Consider the following 26,421-nt stretch of genomic DNA (forward strand, 5'->3'; position numbering starts at 1 on the left):
AAGGAATAGCAAGCAGAAATGCAATTCATTCAACTCGATTCAGCCAAGTCATTCTTTGATAATTAGCATGTAATTAAAGCGAATACGCCCCCTGGTGGGGAAAAGGGGAGTTTGCTAATGATGATGGAGTTACATGCGCCATTTTCACGAAAAAATTCTGGAATAATCAGTTCTCGTTAGGCCGTAAAAATTTAAATCAATCTAGTTACCACTCCTTGCGAGTCATGGATACGTATTTCAAGGCATTAAGTTCAAATGAACTTCAGCCTAATTTACAGGAAACTAAAGACATTGCAGGTCAATAAAACTCTTTAACTACCTGCTCAGGGAGAACTCTAATCTTCAGTCCATGATTAACTCAAGAAATCTATCCGTACACCCAACTCCGTGTCCATCCATTCACCTGCTCTAATGAATTAGCAAGCCCCATTCAAACAGGGCGCAACAAAAAAACGGAGGGGAATAAGCCGGCAAAATGAGTGCGGCAAAATGGGGAGGGGAGGCAGAGGTAAATGGAAAGTCATTATGATACACATTTGGCCTAATGAGATTTTTTATGTTGATGCCAAAGGTTGTGGCGGAGGTGAGGGATGGCCACACGCAAGCGTCTTCCTAATTATTCACAATGAATGAATGAATGGAGAGGTGCGGGTGCACGAGAACATTTTGACACCTTTATGGCTCAATAAATTGGACCGAATGCAAGGAACTCCGGGCACGCCAGTTCATTAGAAACACACACGGGGATTTTGATATCGCCTCTGATTACGGCTAAGATGACGAGGCCACTCGTAGCTCAATCCCATGGCATAGTGCAGTGGGAAAAAAAACGTATGAATATGCATTCGAATTGCATATCATTTCATACAAAAATCTATTTATGCAGAACATTTTTGCTTAGTGTCTTTCTCTACACGGTGCAGCATACCTTTTTGCATTCATATTACAGAGCACATGCACATTTTGTTTTTGTGGCCTTCAACATTAAATGATTCTTATGCTTATTAATTATTCCTTACTTTCAGAGTTTATAAATATATAATGGGGCAAGCTTTTTTCATTGTGTATGCAAACTGGCAATGTGGGCACGTAAAGTTTACAGTTACCCAGGCACTGGACTCGTTAGTGCTCGGATACTATGTGTTATACTTGTAGTTGAAAGCGACGACCAGACGGAGGAGCTCCTGCCCCCGAGTTGAGTGGCCCTGGGTGGGGAGTCCTGGGATCCTTGAAGCCACCAATGCCGATGCTGATGGCAGCGCCGTCGACTGCTTATGAATAATGTTTTCATTTTCAGCCCGGCAAATTTGTCCTCGTCTATGGCACGCAATTGCATGTTAAGTGCATATGATTCCCGCACTATTTCCTCATTTCCACTTGGCCAAAACCCTCGCTCCTCAGTCAGCCTCGAGTAATACGCGAAAATTACTGGTTGTACTGTAAGAGGCACTTTTGCTTCCTTTTTTTTTTAATGACATCCCACAAACGCGACATGTTCCGTGGGTCTGGGTCCAAGTGATTAGCTCCGCAGGCCAGGACAAACATTAGAAACTGGCGTCATTTATATTAATTAATGTCGTCTGCATTGGGTTGCAGGCAGTACAACTTTCGAGATGACTTTTGAAACTTTGAACTAATAAGGTCTGAAAGTTGGTCGTTTTCCAAAGGCATTTCAAGAAAATTTGCTACGTCATTTTGGCGGTGATCAAGGTAGGGACATGCCTTCAATTTTATTATATATTTTCGGTAGAAAGAGTTCTTGTTTATAAGTGTTGAGATCAACTTGGGATCCGTTTGCATTAGACTAACAACGCATTTTCCTCTGACACGCGAGCCCCAAAGTATGCAACAGTTTCTGAGTGAGTGCGGCATTGAATTTTCACACAATCAAAAACCAGTTTGAACGCATCCGCTTCCGCTTTTGCATGGCGGTTTGCATTTTTGAGTTAAAAGCGTGCGCTTTTTTGCAATTTGATTTGTAGCCTAAACTCACAGCATTTTTGACACCAGTTGGTTGCGAAATTCCGCGACAGCAGTAGATTTTGTTGCAGCCAGGCATTTGACAGAATGAAAAACGCAAAACTATAAAAATGCATTCCCTGCGCGACCACATCAACTTCCAATTAAAGCGCAAGCTAGCCTGCTGCATGCTGCATTTAAAGTGCATTTTGAAAGCGGAACCTGCATTATGGATAAGATGCAGCCCAGCATAACGAAACTCTCGAGACTTTCGACGACATCAGCCGCAGATGACGACCTGAGGGCCATCCGCTGTTTAAAATGCTCTCGAGAACGACAAAGTTTCAGTTTCCACTGCGGCTGCACTTGCAAAAATAATTATGCATTTGCAAAAAGAGCACAGATATGGGTTCAGCTTAGTGGAAGCTCAAGCTATACTGGTATACCATTCATCTGACATGTAATTAGTATAGGCTGACCATTTAAATTTGAGGTCGGTGCACTTTTCCCTGTGTAGCTAGGCATTCACAGGCTTGTACCTAGACATCCTTTCTTCGCACGCGCCTCCGAGTCTTTCACTAAAAATAAGTGTTGAGCAAACATTCTGCGGGCATGGCAGCTCGCCTCTGCCACATCAGCATCATCTGCAGCATCTTTGTCCTCTCGAAACAGGGCCATGTTTGTCAAGCCATGAGCTGCGGAATTTCGCTGCAAGCAGGAATGCAGTGCAAGATGGCTAACACTCTGCCCAGATCCTTGCCCATTGGGTAGGTCATGTGGTGCCTGTTGATTTAGGCAGGAATTAAGTGTGCGAAAAGACATTGTAAATTAAGAAAGCCACTACTGGCCACTTTCGCTCATGTACCATGTATTTCAATTTATCCCTGGCTATGTATTACAATAGTATGTATTCAAAAACTTGCCTACAGTTTGAGAACTTCACCTAGGTTCACATAGGATCCTATGCACTGATCCTATATGATGTACAACATTTCTAGGCTCTAAATAGGTATACGTAATCCCCGAAAATCCCCGAATCACCTTTGAGAAAACTGGGCAAGGGAAACTTTTCTTCTGCATTACTTCACAAGCAATCTAGTAAATTGAAGAGAAACACTTGCAGAGGTGCATCGATTTCGTTTGGTTATTACATTAGCTAAATCGAGATGATACGATATTATTGGCAGACACAGCTCATTAGCTTCATGTGTCAGCAGATGTCTATTCAATTGCAACTTGTCGTGAATCGTGAACCGAACTTCAGTACTCCACCATGGCTGGCCTGGTAAAATTGTGCTTGAAAATGGCATATGCCTACGGACGGTTAACCGGCGTAATTAACTTCGAGATTGATTTGAAAACGGGTCGAACGCTAGTGACCAGAAGAGCTACGCTTTTCTCAGTCAGCACTCACTTGCTTATTTTTGCCCTGCTCGTCTACCATACACTGCGCAAAAGTGTGGTGACCGTCATGTGGAGGTACGCCAATTCGCTGCACGAATACGTGTTCCTGGTCATAGCAGGCTTTCGCATAGTTTGTGTATTTCTGGCCCTGGTCAGCCGATGGTCGCAACGCCACACATTCATGGGACTCTTCGACTCATTCTGGGGCCTGTATCAGAGAAATCCGGGCATAATCGACTACTGCCGAAGGAGCATCGTTAGCAAGAGCTGCTGCGTTGCAATCATAGAGACACTGCAAATCATAGCCACCTTGGCCATGATGCGGAATCGCCTAAACATCGCACTGGCTCTGCGCATTTGGGCCGTATTCAGTCTGACGGCCATACTAAATGTGATCATCTCGCAGTACTTCGTTGCCACCGCGTGTGTGCGAGGACGCTATATGCTCCTGAACAAGGATCTACAGGCGATTGTGAGCGAGTCGCAATCGCTGGTGCCCAGCGGAGGCGGCGTTTTTGTGACCAAGTGCTGCAGCCTGGCCGATCGCTTGGAAGGACTAGCCAAGTCCCAGTCTGAGCTGCAGAGGCTCATCGAAAACTTGGCAACGGCATACCAATGCGAAGTCGTCTGCTTGCTCATCACCTACTATCTGAACATGCTGGGCACCGTGTATCTGCTGTTCAGCTTTAGCAAGTATGGCAATTTTGGCAATCACTTGCCATTGCTCGTAGCGCTTTGTGCCATTGCCTACTTCTTCTTTTACATTCTCGACTGCTGGCTCAATACGTTTAACGTATATTACCTTCTGGATGCCCACAATAAGATGGTTAGGCTGCTCAGTGGACGGACATTGTTTCGGCCAGGATTGGATCACCGACTGGAAATGGCTGTAAGAGCTCGAAACTCACGTTAATAAGCGCCAATTTGAATTACTCGATATCCTTGCAGTTTGAAGACTTTGCTCTGAACCTGGTGCGCAATCCATTGAAACTTCGTATCTACGGCCTATTCGAGTTTGGCCGTGCATCATCGTTTGCTGTGGGTAACTCCCTATTAACGCATTCGCTGCTTCTCATACAGTACGACGTACAGCACTTCTAAAACCTAATATTAAGCCCGACTGTTCATACTTTTTAATAATGCCACCGTTGTAGCGTGCATTTAATTTCCTGTTCATACAATCAATCACTTAATAAGTATCCTGTCCCATAGGCCTAATCACCGTGCTCACCGCTGAGTCGTCCATTGTAATTCGATTTCAGTGGAGTACAATGGTTGACTTGGTGAAGACGATTTTGTTCATTGCCTACTGGTATGGTTTTGCCGTGGGAGTGTCCAACTTCGAGGTGGATCCACTAACGGGAGCAGCAAGTGCCACCCGAAGAACTACAATCTATGCAGCAGTGCACAATACAAGTCTAATCACTCTGCTAATTTGGTTCTGCCTGGGCAATAATTCGCTGATATCGGAGTTGGCAACCGCTCGATATCTGCATGAGTACTTCTTTTTGCTCATGACTGCGGTTCGAATCTCGGCAGTGCTGCTCTCACTGGTCACCAGATGGTATCAGCGCTGTCGATTCATCAGAATATGGAATCAGATACTAGCACTCGTTCGCGACAGACCTCAGGTGGTTCGTGGGCGCTGGTACCGCCGCAGCATTATCCTTAAATTTGTGTTCTGTGTCCTGTCAGACTCGCTGCACGCGATATCGGATGTGAGTGCGCAACGAAAGCGGATTACCGCTGACCTCATTGCCAAGTTGAGCCTACTGGCCACAGTGACCACCATCTTCAACATGATCGTGTGCCAGTACTACTTGGCCATGGTCCATGTAATTGGGCTCTACCAGATTCTGCTCCAGGATCTGCGATGCTTGGTCCGCGAGGCTGAATGCGCCTGCTGCATTCGCAATCGTCGCGGTGGAGTCTACTCCATTCAATGCTGCTCCTTGGCAGATCAACTGGACCTAATTGCCGAGAGGCATTATACTCTGAAGGACAGACTGAATGAGATGTCGGAGCTATTTCAGATACAGAGCTTAAGCATGAGCTTGGTGTACTTTTTCTCCACCATGGGCTCCATTTACTTTAGCGTCTGCTCGATTCTATACAGCTCAACAGGATTCGGCTCTACGTATTGGGGTCTTCTGCTGATTGTCTTGTCGACTGTCTCCTTCTATATGGATAGTTGGTTATCCGTAAACATTGGGTTCCACATTCGCGATCAGCAGGATGAACTAGTCCGCGTACTTTCAGATCGAACTCTATTCAGTCGAGAATTGGACAGCCGACTGGAGGCAGCCGTAAGTTCAGCAAAAGTGTCCTCTTCACAACTTTCCTCTAATCTGGCATTTTTCAGTTTGACAACTTCCAGCTGCAACTGGCCAGTAACCGCAATGAATTCTACGTAATGGGTCTCTTCAAAATGGAACGAAGTCGTTTAATCGCTATGCTAAGCTCAGTCATCGGCTACACTATGGTTCTTGTGCAGTGGGAAATTCAGAACAATGGATCCTAATTGAAAACCTTTTGAAGCATACGAGTTTCAATAAAGCACATCATAGTTATACCCGTTACTCGTAGAGTTAAGAGTATACTGATTCGTTGGAAAGTTTGTAACAGGCAGAAGGAAACGTTTCCGACCGTTTCCGACGTTATATATATTCTTGATCAGGATCAATAGCCGAGTCGATCTAACCATGTCCGTCTGTCCGTCCCTCTGTCCGTATAAAACATTAAGAATTAATTTAAAAAAAATTAAGAAATGTCCTACGACTGAAGTTCTAAACTCCATAACTCAACTTACCTTAATCGGATTTTGATGTGGCATACCTCTAAATGTTTCTGGAGCAACTCTCTAAAAATCTGCATTTAAATTTAAAAATTCATTTTTTAAAAAATTCTTTGTAAATTTTTTGATGTTATGATGTTGTGCAAATTCAAAAAAATAAGAAATGTCCTATGGCTGAAGTTCTAAGCTCCATAACTCAACTAATCTCAATCGGATTTTGACGTGGCATACCTGTAAATGTTTCTGCCGCAATTCTCTATAAGACTGCATTCAAATTTTGAAATTTAATTTTTTTTAATTTTTTTGTAATTTTTCTGATGTGGAAATTCATAAACATTAAAAAATGCCCCAAGGCTGAAGTTCTAAACTCCATAACTCAACTTATCTTAATCGGATTTTAATGTGGCATACCTCTAAATGTTTCTGCCGCAATTCTCTATAAAACTGCATTCAAATTTTGAAATTTATTTTTTTTAAATTTTTTTGTAATTTTTCTGATGTGGAAATTCATAAACATAAGAAATGCCCCAAGGCTGAAGTTCTAAACTCCATAACTCAACTTATCTTAATCGGATTTTAATGTGGCATACCTCTAAATGTATCTGCCGCAATTCTCTATAAAACTGCATTCAAATTTTGAAATTTATTTTTTTTTTAATTTTTTTGTAATTTTTCTGATGTGGAAATTCATAAACATTAAGAAATGTCCTATGGCTGAAGTTCTAAGCTCCATAACTCAACTAATCTCAATCGGATTTTGACGTGGCATACCTGTAAATGTTTCTGCCGCAATTCTCTATAAGACTGCATTCAAATTTTGAAATTTAATTTTTTTTAATTTTTTTGTAATTTTTCTGATGTGGAAATTCATAAACATTAAGAAATGCCCCAAGGCTGAAGTTCTACACTCCATAACTCAACTTATCTTAATCGGATTTTAATGTGGCATACCTCTAAATGTTTCTGCCGCAATTTTTCTGATGTGGAAATTCATAAACATTAAAAAATGCCCCAAGGCTGAAGTTCTAAACTCCATAACTCAACTTATCTTAATCGGATTTTAATGTGGCATACCTCTAAATGTTTCTGCCGCAATTCTCTATAAAACTGCATTCAAATTTTGAAATTTATTTTTTTTTAATTTTTTTGTAATTTTTCTGATGTGGAAATTCATAAACATTAAAAAATGCCCCAAGGCTGAAGTTCTAAACTCCATAACTCAACTTATCTTAATCGGATTTTAATGTGGCATACCTCTAAATGTTTCTGCCGCAATTCTCTATAAAACTGCATTCAAATTTTTAAATTTATTTTTTTTTGATTTTTTTGTAATTTTTCTGATGTGGAAATTCATAAACATTAAAAAATGCCCCAAGGCTGAAGTTCTAAACTCCATAACTCAACTTATCTTAATCGGATTTTAATGTGGCATACCTCTAAATGTATCTGCCGCAATTCTCTATAAAACTGCATTCAAATTTTGAAATTTATTTTTTTAAAATTTTTTTGTAATTTTTCTGATGTGGAAATTCATAAACATTAAAAAATGCCCCAAGGCTGAAGTTCTAAACTCCATAACTCAACTTATCTTAATCGGATTTTAATGTGGCATACCTCTAAATGTTTCTGCCGCAATTCTCTATAAAACTGCATTCAAATTTTGAAATTTATTTTTTTTTAATTTTTTTGTAATTTTTCTGATGTGGAAATTCATAAACATTAAAAAATGCCCCAAGGCTGAAGTTCTAAACTCCATAACTCAACTTATCTTAATCGGATTTTAATGTGGCATACCTCTAAATGTTTCTGCCGCAATTCTCTATAAGACTGCATTCAAATTTTGAAATTTATTTTTTTTTGATTTTTTTGTAATTTTTCTGGTGTGGAAATTCATAAACATTAAAAAATGCCCCAAGGCTGAAGTTCTAAACTCCATAACTCAACTTATCTTAATCGGATTTTAATGTGGCATACCTCTAAATGTTTCTGCCGCAATTCTCTATAAAACTGCATTCAAATTTTTAAATTTATTTTTTTTTTATTTTTTTGTAATTTTTCTGATGTGGAAATTCATAAACATTAAAAAATGCCCCAAGGCTGAAGTTCTAAACTCCATAACTCAACTTATCTTAATCGGATTTTAATGTGGCATACCTCTAAATGTATCTGCCGCAATTCTCTATAAAACTGCATTCAAATTTTGAAATTTATTTTTTTTTAATTTTTTTGTAATTTTTCTGATGTGGAAATACATAAACATTAAGAAATGTCCTATGGCTGAAGTTCTAAGCTCCATAACTCAACTAATCTCAATCGGATTTTGACGTGGCATACCTGTAAATGTTTCTGCCGCAATTCTCTATAAGACTGCATTCAAATTTTGAAATTTAATTTTTTTTAATTTTTTTGTAATTTTTCTGATGTGGAAATTCATAAACATTAAGAAATGCCCCAAGGCTGAAGTTCTACACTCCATAACTCAACTTATCTTAATCGGATTTTAATGTGGCATACCTCTAAATGTTTCTGCCGCAATTCTCTATAAAACTGCATTCAAATTTTGAAATGTATTTTTTTTTTATTTTTTTGTAATTTTTCTGATGTGGAAATTCATAAACATTAAAAAATGCCCCAAGGCTGAAGTTCTACACTCCATAACTCAACTTATCTTAATCGGATTTTAATGTGGCATACCTCTAAATGTTTCTGCCGCAATTCTCTATAAAACTGCATTCAAATTTTGAAATGTATTTTTTTTTTATTTTTTTGTAATTTTTCTGATGTGGAAATTCATAAACATTAAGAAATGCCCCAAGGCTGAAGTTCTAAACTCCATAACTCAACTTATCTTAATCGGATTTTAATGTGGCATACCTTTAAATGTATCTGCCGCAATTCTCTATAAAACTGCATTCAAATTTTGAAATTTATTTTTTTTTTATTTTTTTGTAATTTTTCTGATGTGGAAATTCATAAACATTAAAAAATGCCCCAAGGCTGAAGTTCTAAACTCCATAACTCAACTAATCTTAATCGGATTTTGACGTGGCATACCTCTAAATGTTTCTGCCGCACTTCTCTAGAAGACTGCATTCAAATTTTGAAATTTAATTTTTTTTAATTTTGTTGTAATTTTTCTGATATGGAAATTCATAAACATTAAGAAATGCCCCAAGGCTGAAGTTCTACACTCCATAACTCAACTTATCTTAATCGGATTTTAATGTGGCATACCTCTAAATGTTTCTGCCGCAATTCTCTATAAAACTGCATTCAAATTTTGAAATTTATTTTTTTTTAATTTTTTTGTAATTTTTCTGATGTGGAAATTCATAAACATTAAAAAATGCCCCAAGGCTGAAGTTCTAAACTCCATAACTCAACTTATCTTAATCGGATTTTAATGTGGCATACCTCTACATGTTTCTGCCGCAATTCTCTATAAAACTGCATTCAAATTTTGAAATTTATTTTTTTTAAATTTTTTTGTAATTTTTCTGATGTGGAAATTCATAAACATTAAGAAATGCCCCAAGGCTGAAGTTCTAAACTCCATAACTCAACTTATCTTAATCGGATTTTAATGTGGCATACCTCTAAATGTTTCTGCCGCAATTCTCTATAAAACTGCATTCAAATTTTGAAATTTATTTTTTTTTAATTTTTTTGTAATTTTTCTGATGTGGAAATTCATAAACATTAAAAAATGCCCCAAGGCTGAAGTTCTAAACTCCATAACTCAACTTATCTTAATCGGATTTTAATGTGGCATACCTCTAAATGTTTCTGCCGCAATTCTCTATAAGACTGCATTCAAATTTTGAAATTTATTTTTTTTTGATTTTTTTGTAATTTTTCTGGTGTGGAAATTCATAAACATTAAAAAATGCCCCAAGGCTGAAGTTCTAAACTCCATAACTCAACTTATCTTAATCGGATTTTAATGTGGCATACCTCTAAATGTTTCTGCCGCAATTCTCTATAAAACTGCATTCAAATTTTTAAATTTATTTTTTTTTTATTTTTTTGTAATTTTTCTGATGTGGAAATTCATAAACATTAAAAAATGCCCCAAGGCTGAAGTTCTAAACTCCATAACTCAACTTATCTTAATCGGATTTTAATGTGGCATACCTCTAAATGTATCTGCCGCAATTCTCTATAAAACTGCATTCAAATTTTGAAATTTATTTTTTTTTAATTTTTTTGTAATTTTTCTGATGTGGAAATACATAAACATTAAGAAATGTCCTATGGCTGAAGTTCTAAGCTCCATAACTCAACTAATCTCAATCGGATTTTGACGTGGCATACCTGTAAATGTTTCTGCCGCAATTCTCTATAAGACTGCATTCAAATTTTGAAATTTAATTTTTTTTAATTTTTTTGTAATTTTTCTGATGTGGAAATTCATAAACATTAAGAAATGCCCCAAGGCTGAAGTTCTACACTCCATAACTCAACTTATCTTAATCGGATTTTAATGTGGCATACCTCTAAATGTTTCTGCCGCAATTCTCTATAAAACTGCATTCAAATTTTGAAATGTATTTTTTTTTTATTTTTTTGTAATTTTTCTGATGTGGAAATTCATAAACATTAAAAAATGCCCCAAGGCTGAAGTTCTACACTCCATAACTCAACTTATCTTAATCGGATTTTAATGTGGCATACCTCTAAATGTTTCTGCCGCAATTCTCTATAAAACTGCATTCAAATTTTGAAATGTATTTTTTTTTTATTTTTTTGTAATTTTTCTGATGTGGAAATTCATAAACATTAAGAAATGCCCCAAGGCTGAAGTTCTAAACTCCATAACTCAACTTATCTTAATCGGATTTTAATGTGGCATACCTTTAAATGTATCTGCCGCAATTCTCTATAAAACTGCATTCAAATTTTGAAATTTATTTTTTTTTTATTTTTTTGTAATTTTTCTGATGTGGAAATTCATAAACATTAAAAAATGCCCCAAGGCTGAAGTTCTAAACTCCATAACTCAACTAATCTTAATCGGATTTTGACGTGGCATACCTCTAAATGTTTCTGCCGCACTTCTCTAGAAGACTGCATTCAAATTTTGAAATTTAATTTTTTTTAATTTTGTTGTAATTTTTCTGATATGGAAATTCATAAACATTAAGAAATGCCCCAAGGCTGAAGTTCTACACTCCATAACTCAACTTATCTTAATCGGATTTTAATGTGGCATACCTCTAAATGTTTCTGCCGCAATTCTCTATAAAACTGCATTCAAATTTTGAAATTTATTTTTTTTTAATTTTTTTGTAATTTTTCTGATGTGGAAATTCATAAACATTAAAAAATGCCCCAAGGCTGAAGTTCTAAACTCCATAACTCAACTTATCTTAATCGGATTTTAATGTGGCATACCTCTACATGTTTCTGCCGCAATTCTCTATAAAACTGCATTCAAATTTTGAAATTTATTTTTTTTAAATTTTTTTGTAATTTTTCTGATGTGGAAATTCATAAACATTAAGAAATGCCCCAAGGCTGAAGTTCTAAACTCCATAACTCAACTTATCTTAATCGGATTTTAATGTGGCATACCTTTAAATGTATCTGCCGCAATTCTCTATAAAACTGCATTCAAATTTTGAAATTTATTTTTTTTTGATTTTTTTGTAATTTTTCTGATGTGGAAATTCATAAACATTAAGAAATGCCCCAAGGCTGAAGTTCTAAACTCCATAACTCAACTTATCTTAATCGGATTTTAATGTGGCATACCTCTAAATGTATCTGCCGCAATTCTCTATAAAACTGCATTCAAATTTTGAAATTTATTTTTTTTTGATTTTTTTGTAATTTTTCTGATGATTCATAAACATTAAAAAATGCAAGGCTGAAGTTCTAAACTCCATAACTCAACTTATCTTAATCGGATTTTAATGTGGCATACCTCTAAATGTTTCTGCCGCAATTCTCTATAAGACTGCATTCAAATTTTGAAATTTATTTTTTTTTTATTTTTTTGTAATTTTTCTGATGTGGAAATTCATAAACATTAAAAAATGCCCCAAGGCTGAAGTTCTAAACTCCATAACTCAACTTATCTTTATCGGATTTTAATGTGGCATACCTCTAAATGTTTCTGCCCCAAATCTCTATAAAACTGCATTCAAATTTTGAAATTTAATTTTTTTAATTTTTTTTAATTTTTTTGTAATTTTTTCTGATGTGGAAATTCATAAACATTAAAAAATGCCCCAAGGCTGAAGTTCTAAACTCCATAACTCAACTTATCTTAATCGGATTTTGAAGTGGCATACCTCTAAATGTTTCTGGAGCAACTCTCTAAAAATCTGCATTTAAATTTAGAAAAAAATTTTTAAAAAATATTTTTGTAATTTTGCACTTCCACTAGCTGAGTAACGGGTATCTGATAGTCGGGGAACTCGACTATAGCATTTTATCCCGTTTTGGTTTTAAAACAATACTATAGATCACAATAGTTCAGGACCCTGGGGGAGCGTAGTTGGGGCGCAGAAAACCGATAATGACCGTTTCATGCACTGGCTGCAGAACAGAAGACAGTTGGCAATGGAAATTGCCTGGCCGGGATTCCTTTGTACTGTCAATTGGCAGGCATTTATAAACTTGGTCCTCGCTTCCGTCGGTGGAAAGTCGAAGGGAACTGCCGGCGACAGTGACAAATCCAGCGACAGCATCAATACTTTGCCGCAATTCGAGCAATATAAACGAGCTTCCATTCAATTTGCCCCTCGCCATCAGTTCGCTTAGCATAAGTCGCAATTTAATCCCGCACCGACATCCAACAACGGGCAATGACATTGCTCTGCCGGAGCATCCGGGTATTGCAATCGGATTCGGATCCGGATCCGGAATCGACATGGGCATGGGCATCGGGATGGGAGTCGACGGAGCTGGAACTCCGCCGCGCGGGCAGATAGAAAGATGGAAAGATAGACAGGCAGGCAGAACCGGAGACATTTTAGCATAATGCATTGCCACCGAGCCAGGACGAGGACTCCTCGTCGTTATCCTGGGACACACAGTGCGGCACTTGGAGCGGCTTGTTCGGTCTAACAATGCAACATATTTTAACATCAACAGGGTTTATCGATTGTGAAGGAATCAAGATGCCATGCTTCACAAACAGGATTTATTTGGTTGGTGCATGACTAGGAAAATAATATTATTCGTTTCATTTGGATAACAATTTGTATTGTACATACAAATAAATAGTAAAAGTCAAAAATTCTATTTAGCATCGATCAAACTGTCACCAAACAAACAATACAAAACGCAAACCCATAATGTCGCATATGTAAGTTACTCAATAATTTTTAAAAAGTTCCGAACCATTGAGATGCATCCTTTTCAGACTCGCATCCAAACTCGACTGCCAATGCGCCAGAAAAAACAGTCCAATGGATTCGGTGATAACGCCGATTACCCAGGAACTCAAATGTATGCAAAAACTGATCAAAAGGATCAGACACACTCAGATGGTCGACCTTATTCAACGGGAAACGGAGATGTACGATGCTGAGCTGAAGGCCCGGAATCTTTCTATTTGGCATGAAGCTGATCATCGACACTGCAAATGACCTTTCAGACAGCCAACACAGATCGTTAGATGTAACGATCTTCTTTTTAATGATATTTCATTTGAGCTAAAGTTTGCACCTTTTTCTAACTCACTTATATTTTTCCAAAACATTGCAATTAAAAAAAATGTATAAAGCAAATAAATGATGCCTAAGAGTCTAAAAAATTGTATTTTTGCAGGAATTTATGTAAGATTAAAATATGATAAGATGGTAATTCATGAAATATGAAAATATCTCCGGGCTCGCCTTTTCCAAAGATTCCAAAGAGCTCACAGAAAACTGAATTTCGCCACAGCTAACACAATTCCCGATGAACCATAACTTACTCGATATGCAAAGGAGCAGGGCGGCGAAGGCTTCTAAAATTCACAGGATATCCCACAGTGGCAGGAAAAAATGAGAATTAAATTGAATTTTCAAACGGCACGCACATAAATCCAAATGCCAAGGCGAACGAAAATGCAGCCGAAAAGGAGGAATTTGTAGTTTACTTTTCCCGCAGGCAACTGCGGCAGCAAAATGTTGCTCAAACATATCATAAATATTTGATTTTCGCTCATTTTTCCAAGGTCCCAGCGATTGCGACTCCGTCTGAGCGAAAATGTCTGACTCGGCACGGGGAAAATTGATAAGTTTTCAATGATTACGCCTGCAGATTGGTATAATTTGCGCGCAATTTCGCAGCAATTGGCAAATGTCACGCACGTGATAGTGGCTTCACGATTAGGTTAACAATGGTAGATGGAAGCTGAAAATCAACTAAAAGTTTGGCTTTAGTAAGGTTATTTCATACATAATCATTTTGACAATCCATTGCATATCTTAAGAAGAGATAATATACTAAAAAGATACTATTGCATACCCTTAGGCGCATATAGTGATTTTTACACCCAGTATTGTAAGCCAAATCATCGATAAGGATTGGTTACAATCGGAACTAGCTTATTAGTTGTCCATCCTCAAACTATCATCGCCAGAATAATTCTTTTCGCTTGTCATTGCTCTACGGATCAGAACTGCCTTCGACTCAGGAATTGACCTAAGTTTTCATATAAGGAACCAGAAGCCCATTGAAGAAAGATGACCAAGGGAACCACAAGTTTTGGCAAGCGCCACAACAAGTCGCACACAATCTGCCGCCGCTGTGGCAACTCGTCGTATCATCTGCAGAAGTCGAAGTGCGCCCAGTGCGGCTATCCCGCGGCCAAGACCCGATCCTTCAACTGGTCCCGGAAGGCCAAGGGTCGCAAGGCCCAGGGAACCGGAAGGATGCGGTACCTCAAGAATCTGCGCCGTCGTTTCCGCAATGGGTTGCGCGAAGGCGGCTCCTCGCAGAAAAGGGCCAACTAAGTGGGTAAATGGGGTCCTTGATAAGCCCAATAAAAGTCGACTGCACGCATTCCCTTAAGTTCTTGAAAGTGTTTTAATTATGCGATGAGGTTAGTAGCTTATAATCTGGCATGGAGTTTAGGACTGGTGCTCTGAAGGTTTCACGTAAGTAGTTGAAATTTATGTGGCTTTGCAATTTATGTGCTGTGTACTTTGCATGCTGGGTGCTTTACTATTTTGTGTTTGGTTTTCGGACTGCGAGAAATGCATTTTATGAATTTTTTATGGCCTTTAATGTGCACACACACCTGCCACCCGTCCCCTTTGCCTGCATGTGTGTGTGTGTGTGCAGAGAGGGACATAAAAAGAAAGAGACAGGCGAAGCAACACCTTTTATGTGTGTATGCCACATGGCACATAAAGCTCGTGGCGAAAATCTGCTCACGCCCCAGGACAGTATTTCATCCCGACCTGGCCTAATCCGTCGCCATGTGGATTTTGGCCGCAGAATCTTGGCATGATATATTCACCGGGATTGGCGCTGAAAAAGTTTCCACCTGATTTATCTCTTTGGCGCAGCATCGAAACTTAAAGCAGTCAAGTTCGGTGCGTGCAACAATTGCCCACGCCCACGTCCACGCCCACTCATTAATTTTTGGCCTGGACCAATGGAACACGTATGGATTCATTATTATGCAACGACTGAATTTTTAAAAATAATGATGTCTGCTGCCGCACTGTAGATGGCGCTATATTAATGCGACAGGAATGCATTGCAGATCTGAAGTGCAGTTCGAGTGGATTGACGGACAGGAAACCCAGGGAAGTGCAGTGGAACAAGCGAAAAGCCCATATTTCCAACCGAGGGTATTAATTTTCTCTTAGCCCGTAAAACGAGCAAGAAGGTCGTGCCCATTGCACTGAAACATCCTAGCTATGTGATATAGAACCATTTAAATAGGTTTTTATAGCACAGTATGTATGAAAAAGTATGCAGTTAACTGTTTTTAGATGCTAGATGCTAGTCTCTGCATCTTCTTCGAAACTTTATAAGCATTTGGATTTGGATAACACTTCATCTGGGCTGCAACTTTCCTATCAAGCCTGCGCCACATTTCACGAATCGCCTTCAACAATTTGTTTGAGCGAAATGCCATTTTGTTGATTGAACATTTTCAATCGGGATTTTTTGCTGCGCTTGTTGCTTTTCCATTATTTTTCTTCCCCTCGCTGTATAGTTGTCATTCAGTGAGCTGCAAAGTCAGCAGCATTTAAATTTCGCTCACGATTGTCTCCGGATGAGCAGTGCAGCGGATGAGCAGGCATGGAAGGAATATCGCGGATTGAAAATCAACGGATACGGAACGGATGCACGGGCACTCAGTCCTCTTGGTCCTCCGAGCCGGGGGATAACTCCTTCGCCTTCGCCTTCGCCTTCGCCTTCGCCTACTCCGTTTCCGTTTTGTTGCCGCTGCAGCTGTCAGTTGTTGGAAAAACTGTCACTGCAATCAGATGCAATTAGAGCTTCCGGTGCCCCATCGCGGAAAGGGGCGGGGCAGGGGAGTTGGCGTGGAAATGGGGCACACAAAACAGGGAAAGTGATTGAGAAAGTGGCAAACTCGTTAGCTAAGAGACTTGCATTCTTTCTTGGCAATGACTCCTTTAGCAGGTGTAAAAGTGGGCCTCGTACATTAATTAATTACAAAAGTGTAATCAACATTTTGGCCGTTTCTCCTCTGTTGGAAAAGAAATACCTCTTAAGACGGTTGTAAAATGTCCATTCCATTTAATGATCACAGCACAGTGGGTAGAATTGTACAATTCAACAGCATTTAAAAACCAAATACATGCACTACCACACATTTCTTTGTTCAAATAGTGCACTTTTCGCATTTGGAATAAAAGTACATTTTCATGAATTAGCCGGGATTGCGATAACCCGATAACCCGGCTTTGGGAAAACCACATTTTGTGGTATTTGTCGTGTTCTGCGGTTGGATTTGTTGATGCTGCTGCTCCTGCAAGCGGACATGGCATCAAAAATTGGAATTCCCGCGAATACGATGCGGACATGGACTATGGTGTTTGCAAAAACATTAATTAAAATTCTTGGATGGCAGAGGGGAAAAAACAATTGCGCCAGTCCATATTCCACACTATAATCCCTTCAATCTCAGCTGGATAAATATTAAATGAAGCAGCTCGGACAGCAGAGTCGACTTTGTTGCGGCTCAGCAAAAATGAAATGTTTGGCATAAAAAATGCATAAATTATGCAAACCATTTAAGGGGCAAACAAGAAGAAAAATCGAAAATGCCTCAACATTTTTGCCTCGGTCAAGGCTTTGAAAAATTGATGCTGGCCCCGAAAAGTCCGATGTGGACTGCTCCATCTCGCAGTGTGTGCGTCTAAATGGACATCTGAGCCGAAAGAAGGCCCAAAGTGAAAGTCTCTTAACAGGGCTTTTAAAACTGCTGCCGCCCACTTCGTCGTCCTGCTTGTTGGGGCCTATAAAATATTCATGCGTTTTATATACTATATGGGGGAGCGAAAGGGGAGCTTAAGTGACTTGGGTAAGTTGGCAGGCCTATGTCACAATAAAAGTCAGAAGGCTTTTCTGTGCCGTAATTAATGTAAATCCTCCTTTTACTTTTCTATGCCATACCCCTTTCAACAAAGCCACTGCAATTTGCTTGTGTTCAATTTTTGTTAGGTTTGATTCGTACACTTTTTGAACGCCTCTCAGACACGCAACTTGTATTTAATTGATTAATACCTATGTTTATACACAACACGCACTTACATAACTTAGTGTGCAAGCACTCATAAAAAAGTCCACAAGTATGCAGTAAAAATGCAATGTAGAATATTGTAATACCAATAATTGTTCACCAATACACCAGGTAGTATCCTGGCTTACCGCCAGAGGGCGCCTGTCATCCCTCCTCTCACTTTTTGCAGCCAGTAATTGATTTTCTGTTTACGCATAGCCCCAAATTCGGGGGCAGATGAAGGTGGGCGTGGTCGGGCAGCAAAGTTCCCGAGTCTGATGCTTCCGGTTACTTCTTGTTATTATATTTCATTGCCGCCAACTTTGTTGTGATGCCTGATTCCAACATGTCGTGAATAACCCAGCAACGCAGGTCAAAACCGGAAGGATTCAAGGCAAGGCTGGAGGATTTAATACCCAGTAAATGAGTTGCGAGTTAAGCTAGATGATCTAAGGTTTTCAATTTTAAAGTATAAGTTTCTATATGTCTAGTATAAATAACTTGAATTCAGCACGAGATATTTGGCGGCCTCCTAATCCGCAAAAAAGTTCAACAACGTTGTAAACGCGTTCTATGCAGCTTCAGTTCTGGATTAATCTTGTATAGCCGACTTTTCGCTCCAGTAATGGGTATGCGAGAAGTTTGCACTGCAACTTTTGCGATATTTCTGCTGGGCGGAAAGCAAGAGCGTGGATCCCTTCTGCAGAAGGGGCAGGAAGTCCGGCGGAGAGGAGGCACATGCCAACACTTGTTTTCTGTTAAGTGATTTAGGCCAAACTTTTGCACCCTCCCCTCGCTGTGTGCCACTCCGTGTTTGGCATTTTGGGCTTAGACGTAGACGAGGGGCGCCTGATGGGTTCCTGCCCCAATGTTGCAGGTCCTACTGTTGCGGTTCCGCCATGGCTCGGTTATTTTCTGAAGCATCGGAAATGTTTTGCAAAACTTTCGCGAAAGCGAATTCAACGAAAAGCGTTTAAATGCTTGCCGCATAATCGCCGTCAAGTGAATTTCATTTTCTTGACAAACAACATGAACTTCAAAGCAACTTGGCCAAATCCCCTCTTTTGAGTGGCTCAAAGGAAATTGAAATTGTTAAATGTGTGCGGGAAACTAGAAAAAAGTGCCAAACTGGTTTACAGACTGTCACACATTGATGTATTGCGCTTCTCATGTTCCGGGATTTGGGATGGATGACTCTGATATGCTTGAGTTGCCTAGATAATTACAATTGAAAAACGGATGATCCAGTGGATGATGTGTAACATTGTACACTCAAAGTAATCAGTTAAGTACGTAAATGTATTGTATAAACCGAACGCATAGTTTTGACATCGTAATCGACATTACCTGCGCATATTTATCCCGTCTGGATTGCACACGATATTCCACCGAATTCCCAGCGCGGCAACTGACAAGTTTAGTTACTTTGCTCCTATCTGACAGCATTAAAACTGTCTCCTCGAATTCTGACTTGCAAGAAGAATTTCCCGGCCAAAGTTTGTCTGGGTAACCATATTACATGGATAACGCCCCCAAAACACTAGCAACATCACCAGCAGAAGCAGAAGCAGAAGGAGCAGCAGCACGCGAGAAACGCTTCGTGACAAAGAATTCCAAGAGTTAAAAAATAAAATGAGGTAGAGAAAATAAAAATAAAATGAAAACAGAGGGAAGCCGCTGAAGACGAAGAAAATTGAGCTGGCGAAGAAAAACGATTGCGAGACATAGTAAAGCGTGGCAAGTAGGAAACTTTGAAGTTTTATTAAAAATACACACCGCAACATTCCTCAAGAACTTTCGCACACGAAAACGTGAGATAATTTACCAGAGGCGAGCCGGACGAGGCAGCTCCATTCGCTTGCAGGTGGAAATGTGGAGATGTGAAAATGTGGAAAAGTGGAAAAGCGCACCCGAAAACCGGCAGCGAAGTGTCAAGTAGTTGGATAAACTTTTGTGACAGCTCAATTTGGAAGGGAAAATGTGTGTAAGCTGGCACTCCAGCCAAGCTGCTCGTTTGGCCAACAGCAAAATATTAGAATATTAATAGCCAGCTTTGCAGGCACATCTAATGAGCGGAAGTCCTCTTTTCCCGCACACCCAAGGTCCAAAAAAGCCTTGACATGGGTCCTCAAAGTCGGAGGAGTCGGAAAAGCGGGGGACTTAACTCGCAAACTTCCGCCAACAAATCAGAAAATGAAGGCAGCCCATTACCTGTGCGCTAAGCTGTTTTATAAGCAGATATAGGCAAACTAGTCACTTAAACACTAGTCAAAGAAAATAAAACCATCTCCAAGGGCAAGATGTGATGTAATGTGAATAATTTCGCCTAGATGTCACGATTTACATAGTATTATTAGGTATGACCCAGATGCCGATACCAGTGGACAAGTCGTCCATACTCGAATAGCAACGTGCTGAACACATTGGCTGAGCACAATGTAAAACAATGGGGAAACACCTTCCAAGGTAAAGTTAAACACAGCTGCAGAACGCAAGGATCCACAAACATGCACTTAACTAACCAGTTCCGCCCAGCCTTCCGATTTCCATCGCTCCACTTTGCCGGGGAAATGAACAAGATGTTGTGGTTATGGAAATTAGCTCAGGAGGATGACAAACACTGGGCGTGCCGAGATTTATGCCCCGATGTTGCCCGAAACTACTTCAGATGCAACTGAACACATCCTGCGAAAACGGGAGCACCGATTCAGGACGACACACAACAAAGAAGACACATGGCCTGTGGTGACAGGCAGGATGATGTCAACCGGAGAGCGGACCCTCTGGCTAATTGGTATTTATTGCTGCTTAAATGCCCAAAACTTGTTGATACTTTTCACCTCGTATTTCAAGCACTCTTCCAGCAGCACTCGAAGCGAAGGCAACGCCCCCAAGATGGAGGCATCACCACCGCAGGAGGACCAGCAGCCAATCGCAGATAGCCGGGCTATAATTAGGCGCAGAATCGCTAGACTCTCGACGATCGCGGCCAGGCACATATGTACATATGTTCATGTGTTCATATGCTTGGGAGTCGATTCTTCGAGGGGTTGGGACGGCATGGGATCTCGCGGAGCACTCTTTCGATTTTGAGGCTAATTTCAGTGGGCACACGACTTTGGCACGGTTTAGTATCGTCGCGACAATTATCGTAATTAACTCGTTTATGTGTTGTGTGCTAATCCAATTACCAAGTTCGCACAGGATGCCCCCAATCGTGGCAGGCGAACATAACGCAAATTAATTCAATCAATCGGGCACATGAAGAGTTGAGTTTCAAATTGGAAAAAATCAAGACCGCCATCGCCCATCAGCTGGAAAATAGTACAGGTGCTAAGTAAAGAGTTCCACCTTCAGCTGAAAAGTCGCGACGGATTTCCCAAACATGCTAAACTACCAGCAGCAATTGCATTCGCTGCCCGTCGGCAATCCGGGAAATTTTTACTACGCTCCGACGGTTTCCGGCGAGATATATCCATCCCATCAGTCGCACAACCTTGAGGCCGAGGACAAACTGGACGATCGGGAGGAAAGTGGCAGGAGCCTGGACAAAATGCACAGATTCTCCGTTGATAACATCATGGAAATGAAGCACGACGCCTATTCCAAGGGAAAACTGGCCATGGAACTCAGCAGCAATTTCGGTGAGTGTAAATGCAACGACCTTAGGTTTTTAATCGAAATAAATATAAAGTTAGCCTTTCACTTCTTCGAGAGAAAGGCGAGGCCTTGGAATCAAAACCAAATAAATTAATTATTCTCGAATAAAATGAATAGATCAATTTTTGCATTTTTAAACTATTTTCTCCTTCAATGAAAAATAGCATGTCCGAAATGTAATTAATCTGGGTGGCGCACAGGCTCATTTAATTTTAAAAGCCTCTTAAATGGCATAGTTCACAGATGTCCTCAATTATGTGCAACAGAATACGTAATGCCACAGGAGTTTAGGTGCATCCGCATTTGCGAGCTGAAACTTTATGGGGCTTACTGCGCCTAATTCATAAATGATAAATTTCTGTGAGTTGCGGGCCAAGGAGAACTTATGACGTTATTCGCACAGCTGCTATATCTTCAGATATGCACAAATAGGTGCTACCATATATACAAGTACGGTGGGAGAATTTACTTGTACGAGCATATAAATGTGTGCGGGCTGTGGGGCAACTCATGGATGACAATTAGGTGCCAGATGTGGGCGACATTCGCTCATTTCACTGCTCCCAATGCCGGTGCAATGTCAGCTCCGTGCATTTTTCCTGTTGCGGTTGCGGCTTTAACCCCCCAAAGCCCCCAGGCGGCGCCTTAACCCACCGCGAGGATGCTGTCAACATATTGCTACTGGTTGTCAGCTCGGGCATAATTTGCAGCGAAATCCTTGCTGAAAACGAAGATCTAACCGAAAAACGCAGAGCACAGAAACTCTAGCAGTTCGTGTAAAGTTTTTCACCGTGCTTATATTTTTTGTAGCTGGTCGTTTTTTGGTTTTTTTGTGGCAGAGGAAACATTTCCGAGCCGACAACACTTCAACATTGTCAACATGACAAAACGTAATCAAAGCTGACATGATATTCCCTCAGTGGCCGCATGCCTTTGAAGCATCCGAGGCAGCGACTAGCTGCCACGACTATAATTTCCAAGTGGAGCATATAAAACGCCAGTCCCACTGTAACCAGTCCCAGACGCAGCACGCACTCCATTGCCTTCCTCCCCGTCCGCTCCTCGTTTATTTTCGTCGCTCCATTGGATTGTAACATGTGCCAGTTGCATCCGCGCACTGAAAGAAAATCAGTGTACCTGCCACTTAAAAAACTAATGCATCTGTGGCTCACCGCTTAAACGAGCATCATTACAAGCGATTTTTGTTAACTTTAAATATGAGCAGATTTAAGACCAAAAAAGGTACTCCCACTAAGAATATCAGCCAAAGACTTACTTGTTGTTAGTTGTAGTTTTGCTGGAGTTACCCAACCGCCCCCGATTTCTCGCAGTGCAACTGCTCAGTCATTCTTCACCCCTTGCCGTTGCCGCTGTAGAAATCTGATTGAGGTTTCCCTTTCGATTTGTTGGTTTTTTATTAAGCCGCAACTGTTTTTTATCGCTCGTTGGCAATTCAAATTAAAGATCTTCCCTTCACTCACTACCCCAAACTCCCGTCCAGTCCCCGGGGACATCAGTTGCCGATGCAGTTGCTCCCGTTTCCCACTTTTCCGATCTGATCTACGATGCAGTTCCCAAGTCCGTGGACAGCTCGGCTGACAAATTGAGACAAATGGCGTGGGTAGGAGGATATCTGATGTTCTGATGTTGATGGGTATACTCACGGCGATGGCCACCCTGAAATTCCAGCAAGCTGGCAGCAATTTATCGAAACAACTCTAAAAATTGAAACTCGCAGGAGAGTGCAATCTTCATTACATTCGCTGCAGCCATGCAAAATATAACCAGATGATTCTATCTAATGTGCTCATATAATGATTTCATTGGAAAGTTTAGTTTTTCCCTCCGGCTTTTAGCCGAAATGCCTAATTTTTCCAATTAGTTTGAAAATAGATACATTCAGGGGAAAAGATCTTAAGTCGTTTGTAAAACGGTTTCCAAGCCAATTCTATGGAAAATCAATTAATGGCAGCCAGAAGCAGGGAGCCGCTTATGACCGCTTAATGTCACAATTTCACTTTAATTAATAGATCGTAAATGCGCTAGCTCATGTTTGTTGGGCGACGAAATTAGTAGACAGCTGTCCGCCGATGTCGTCAAAAGATATTTTATGGCTCATGCCATTTGTTTATGGCCCTCGCCGCCCTCGCCGCCCCGCGCCAAAGTCCCCCCTTTCCGCTCCTTTGGGCGCCCAGCCGAAGGATCAAACGGAATGCAAAATTTTATGTGTTCACGACAAGCCATAAAAGTAAATTTCCTAGCTGGCTGCCAAATTAATTGATATCCGTTGGCTCTTATCGATTATTTACGAGCTGTTCCACCAGCCGCCCCTTGGTTTCCAGCCAGTGTCCGTCAAAAGGATTTTGCATTCGCCCCTCGGGAAAGTAAAAGTGAAAATTCCCAATTTAATGGCTCCCTGATTGCAGGCCCCACTGGCGCAGGATGCGGCGGCGGAGATCGGGCAGCTCCCTGCTCCGGAAATCTGGCGGCGGGTCCACCAGTGGGCCACCACTCGAGGAAGCCGCGCCGCAATCGCACCACCTTCAGCTCCGCCCAACTGACGGCCTTGGAGAAGGTGTTCGAACGCACCCACTATCCGGATGCCTTTGTTCGCGAGGAGCTGGCCACCAAGGTGCATCTCAGCGAGGCCAGAGTTCAGGTGCGTTTTAATTGCATTACTTTGGTAACTACTCGCAGGCTAAGGAGGGAAATATTAACCTTTAACATAATAGGGAGCAAATGCGTGATTGTGTTGCCGCTTCACTCCAGCAGCTATCTGTAAATCTAGTTAACAATAAGCTTTGTGCCAAATTACCTTATCAATTACTTGGACGCCCGTTTCAGGTCTGGTTTCAGAATCGGCGTGCCAAATTCCGGCGCAACGAGCGGAGCGTGGGCTCCAGGCCACTTCTGGATACGGCGCCTCAGTTGGTGCCGGCGCCGATTAGCAATAGTATGCACAAATATGCCAATATGCCACACCCACACCCACACGCACACCCACCGCCTCCACCGCCCCCCGGCGCGTATGCCCTCAACTTTGGGCCACTGGAGCTGCGCTCGTGCCAGAACTACACGAACTGCTACGGGGGATTCGGCTCGAGTCCTGCCAGCAGCAGCGGCGTCTGCTCCTTCTTCGGAGCCACCAACTACTGTGTGGCCGCCAATTATGCGAAGAACGCATATCCGCCACTCTGATGGAGCGGCTAGCTTTAATGGGCCCCACGAGGTTACTTCATGCATATGTATTTCAATTAGCCAAATTGCATTAATGCTTAAAAACGTATTAGGACCAGCATATTCGCCTACCTGACTAATATTTATATTTATACGCACCGAAACAGATGCAGATACATTTACAGATACAGATGTGACGCACTGAAGGAGAAAACGCAATAAATAACATTTTCTAGGAAAACGCCGGAAGTGTGTATTTGAGTGGGAATTCTGTTTATTTTTTGGAAAACTTACTGCGCTCAAGGGCCAATACACTAAAATTTGCTATGGAGCAAACTGAGCGAAAGTAATCACATCGGGTTAACTCGTTGGATGGAATTATCTTGTGAGACACAAGCAATTACCTACTCGTCAATATGTGAAAGTTTTCCATTTACTAAGCTGTCATCCAGGCGTTTGGATATGACATGGCTTATTTAATTATTGACTTAGTAATACGATTTAATTAAAAATTCATAACCCCGCACATTGGCAGCAGCAGCTCGAGGGCTCCGTTTGCATCTGCGAGTGTGTGTTATTTCACCCGCATGTGTTAATTTGTATAATAAAACTTAATTAAAGCCAAAACAAATAAACAAACGGGCGATGTGGGGGCACAAGCAAGCAGCAAGGGAAAACTTTTGCCTAGCCGCAAATGTTGGAAAAGCGAAGCCGCAATCAAAGTGGATTAAGATTGTGGAAATCTCGGTTTTCTAGGGCAATTAAAAGTGCAGATTGCCATTCGGGGCGGGGCACAATAGAATGTGCAGTGCTCTCAAACGCATTCCCGAAAACTCAAGTGGAAGTGGCCGCAGAAGATCCCGGATCCGGATGTACGGATATGCGGATATGCGGATGTAGGATGTAGGGATCCAGTCTTGCGCAGGGAGGTTAACAAGTATGTAATATATTTAAATGCAAATAAAAATTCCCTTTTATCCGCAGGCCAAACGAGATGGGAGTGAACTGAGCAGCAGGACGAAATGCGAAATGCAAATTAACATTCGGAATGTGGAACGGTTTGTGCTGCTAATTTGCATAAAGCGTTGCCGCTCCGAGCGTAAAACATTTTTACAATATTTACGAAATTGCAATAATGTTTGAAAAGCAGAACGACGGCGGCGATGGAAAAATGCGTTTTGTCCCTTTATTTTATTTTTTTTTTGTTTTTTTGTGCGATGCGGCAAATTGTTTGCCGGCAAACGGACGACATTCCTGCTGACAGGCGAACATGTTGCAGAAGTCCTCCTCGCAAGGGAAACACAAATTTATGGGCCAAACAACAGAGTCCTGTCAAATCAAATGGCAAACGGAAATGCCGGAGCAAACGGGGCCCTTATGCCAGCCAAGTGCGGCGTTATGGAACGGTGTGTTATCCCTTTCAAAGGACATGGAGCTCTCAGCTCTCCTCTCCAGCGAAAGCAGCTGAATTGGACAGTTCGAATTAATCAAGGACCTACTTTTATCTCCCTTGTGTGGCGGGCCCAAAAAGAATGAACATCTCGTAGTTCGTAAGATACATGTAGATACAAACAGTTAACCAAGATGGGCAACTGATAAATAGTTAATTATCGTGCAAAATTAACCACTGTTAATCAGTGGATACAGCAAAGCTGCCGAAGACATGGTTGGAATCCCCCATGACGGGCTCTATAATTAGGTGATAATTTCTGCCTCTGTTAAAAAG

General features: G+C 40.9%; 5 protein-coding genes across 5 annotated transcripts; all 5 read left to right on the plus strand.

Moving 5' to 3' along the window:
- The first annotated feature begins 3,232 nt into the window (after positions 1-3,232).
- LOC6547876 (putative gustatory receptor 59d) lies at positions 3,233-4,464 on the plus strand. The gene is made up of 2 exons (XM_001976316.1): positions 3,233-4,252; positions 4,312-4,464. The coding sequence occupies exons 1-2, from the start codon at positions 3,233-3,235 to the stop codon at positions 4,462-4,464; spliced, it is 1,173 nt and encodes a 390-aa protein (XP_001976352.1).
- Positions 4,465-4,634: 170 nt separating this feature from the next.
- LOC6547875 (putative gustatory receptor 59c) lies at positions 4,635-5,884 on the plus strand. The gene is made up of 2 exons (XM_001976315.1): positions 4,635-5,669; positions 5,726-5,884. Exons 1-2 carry the CDS (start codon positions 4,635-4,637, stop codon positions 5,882-5,884), a joined length of 1,194 nt encoding a protein of 397 aa, XP_001976351.1.
- A 7,518-nt stretch (positions 5,885-13,402) lies between these two features.
- LOC26526008 lies at positions 13,403-13,873 on the plus strand. The gene is made up of 2 exons (XM_015157237.2): positions 13,403-13,472; positions 13,530-13,873. The coding sequence occupies exons 1-2, from the start codon at positions 13,462-13,464 to the stop codon at positions 13,753-13,755; spliced, it is 237 nt and encodes a 78-aa protein (XP_015012723.1). The 5' UTR covers positions 13,403-13,461; the 3' UTR covers positions 13,756-13,873.
- An 875-nt stretch (positions 13,874-14,748) lies between these two features.
- On the plus strand, positions 14,749-15,156 carry LOC6547874 (probable 60S ribosomal protein L37-B). Its single transcript, XM_001976314.3, has one exon. It carries the CDS (start codon positions 14,839-14,841, stop codon positions 15,106-15,108), a length of 270 nt encoding a protein of 89 aa, XP_001976350.1. The 5' UTR covers positions 14,749-14,838; the 3' UTR covers positions 15,109-15,156.
- A 5,729-nt stretch (positions 15,157-20,885) lies between these two features.
- On the plus strand, positions 20,886-24,848 carry LOC6547873 (paired mesoderm homeobox protein 2). Its single transcript, XM_001976313.3, has 3 exons — positions 20,886-21,502; positions 23,945-24,177; positions 24,363-24,848. The coding sequence occupies exons 1-3, from the start codon at positions 21,244-21,246 to the stop codon at positions 24,714-24,716; spliced, it is 846 nt and encodes a 281-aa protein (XP_001976349.1). The 5' UTR covers positions 20,886-21,243; the 3' UTR covers positions 24,717-24,848.
- Positions 24,849-26,421: the final 1,573 nt, after the last annotated feature.

The sequence above is a fragment of the Drosophila erecta genome, unplaced genomic scaffold (assembly GCF_003286155.1).
Source record: "Drosophila erecta strain 14021-0224.00,06,07 unplaced genomic scaffold, DereRS2 tig00000092-arrow-pilon, whole genome shotgun sequence".
Lineage (NCBI taxonomy): Eukaryota > Metazoa > Arthropoda > Insecta > Diptera > Drosophilidae > Drosophila > Drosophila erecta.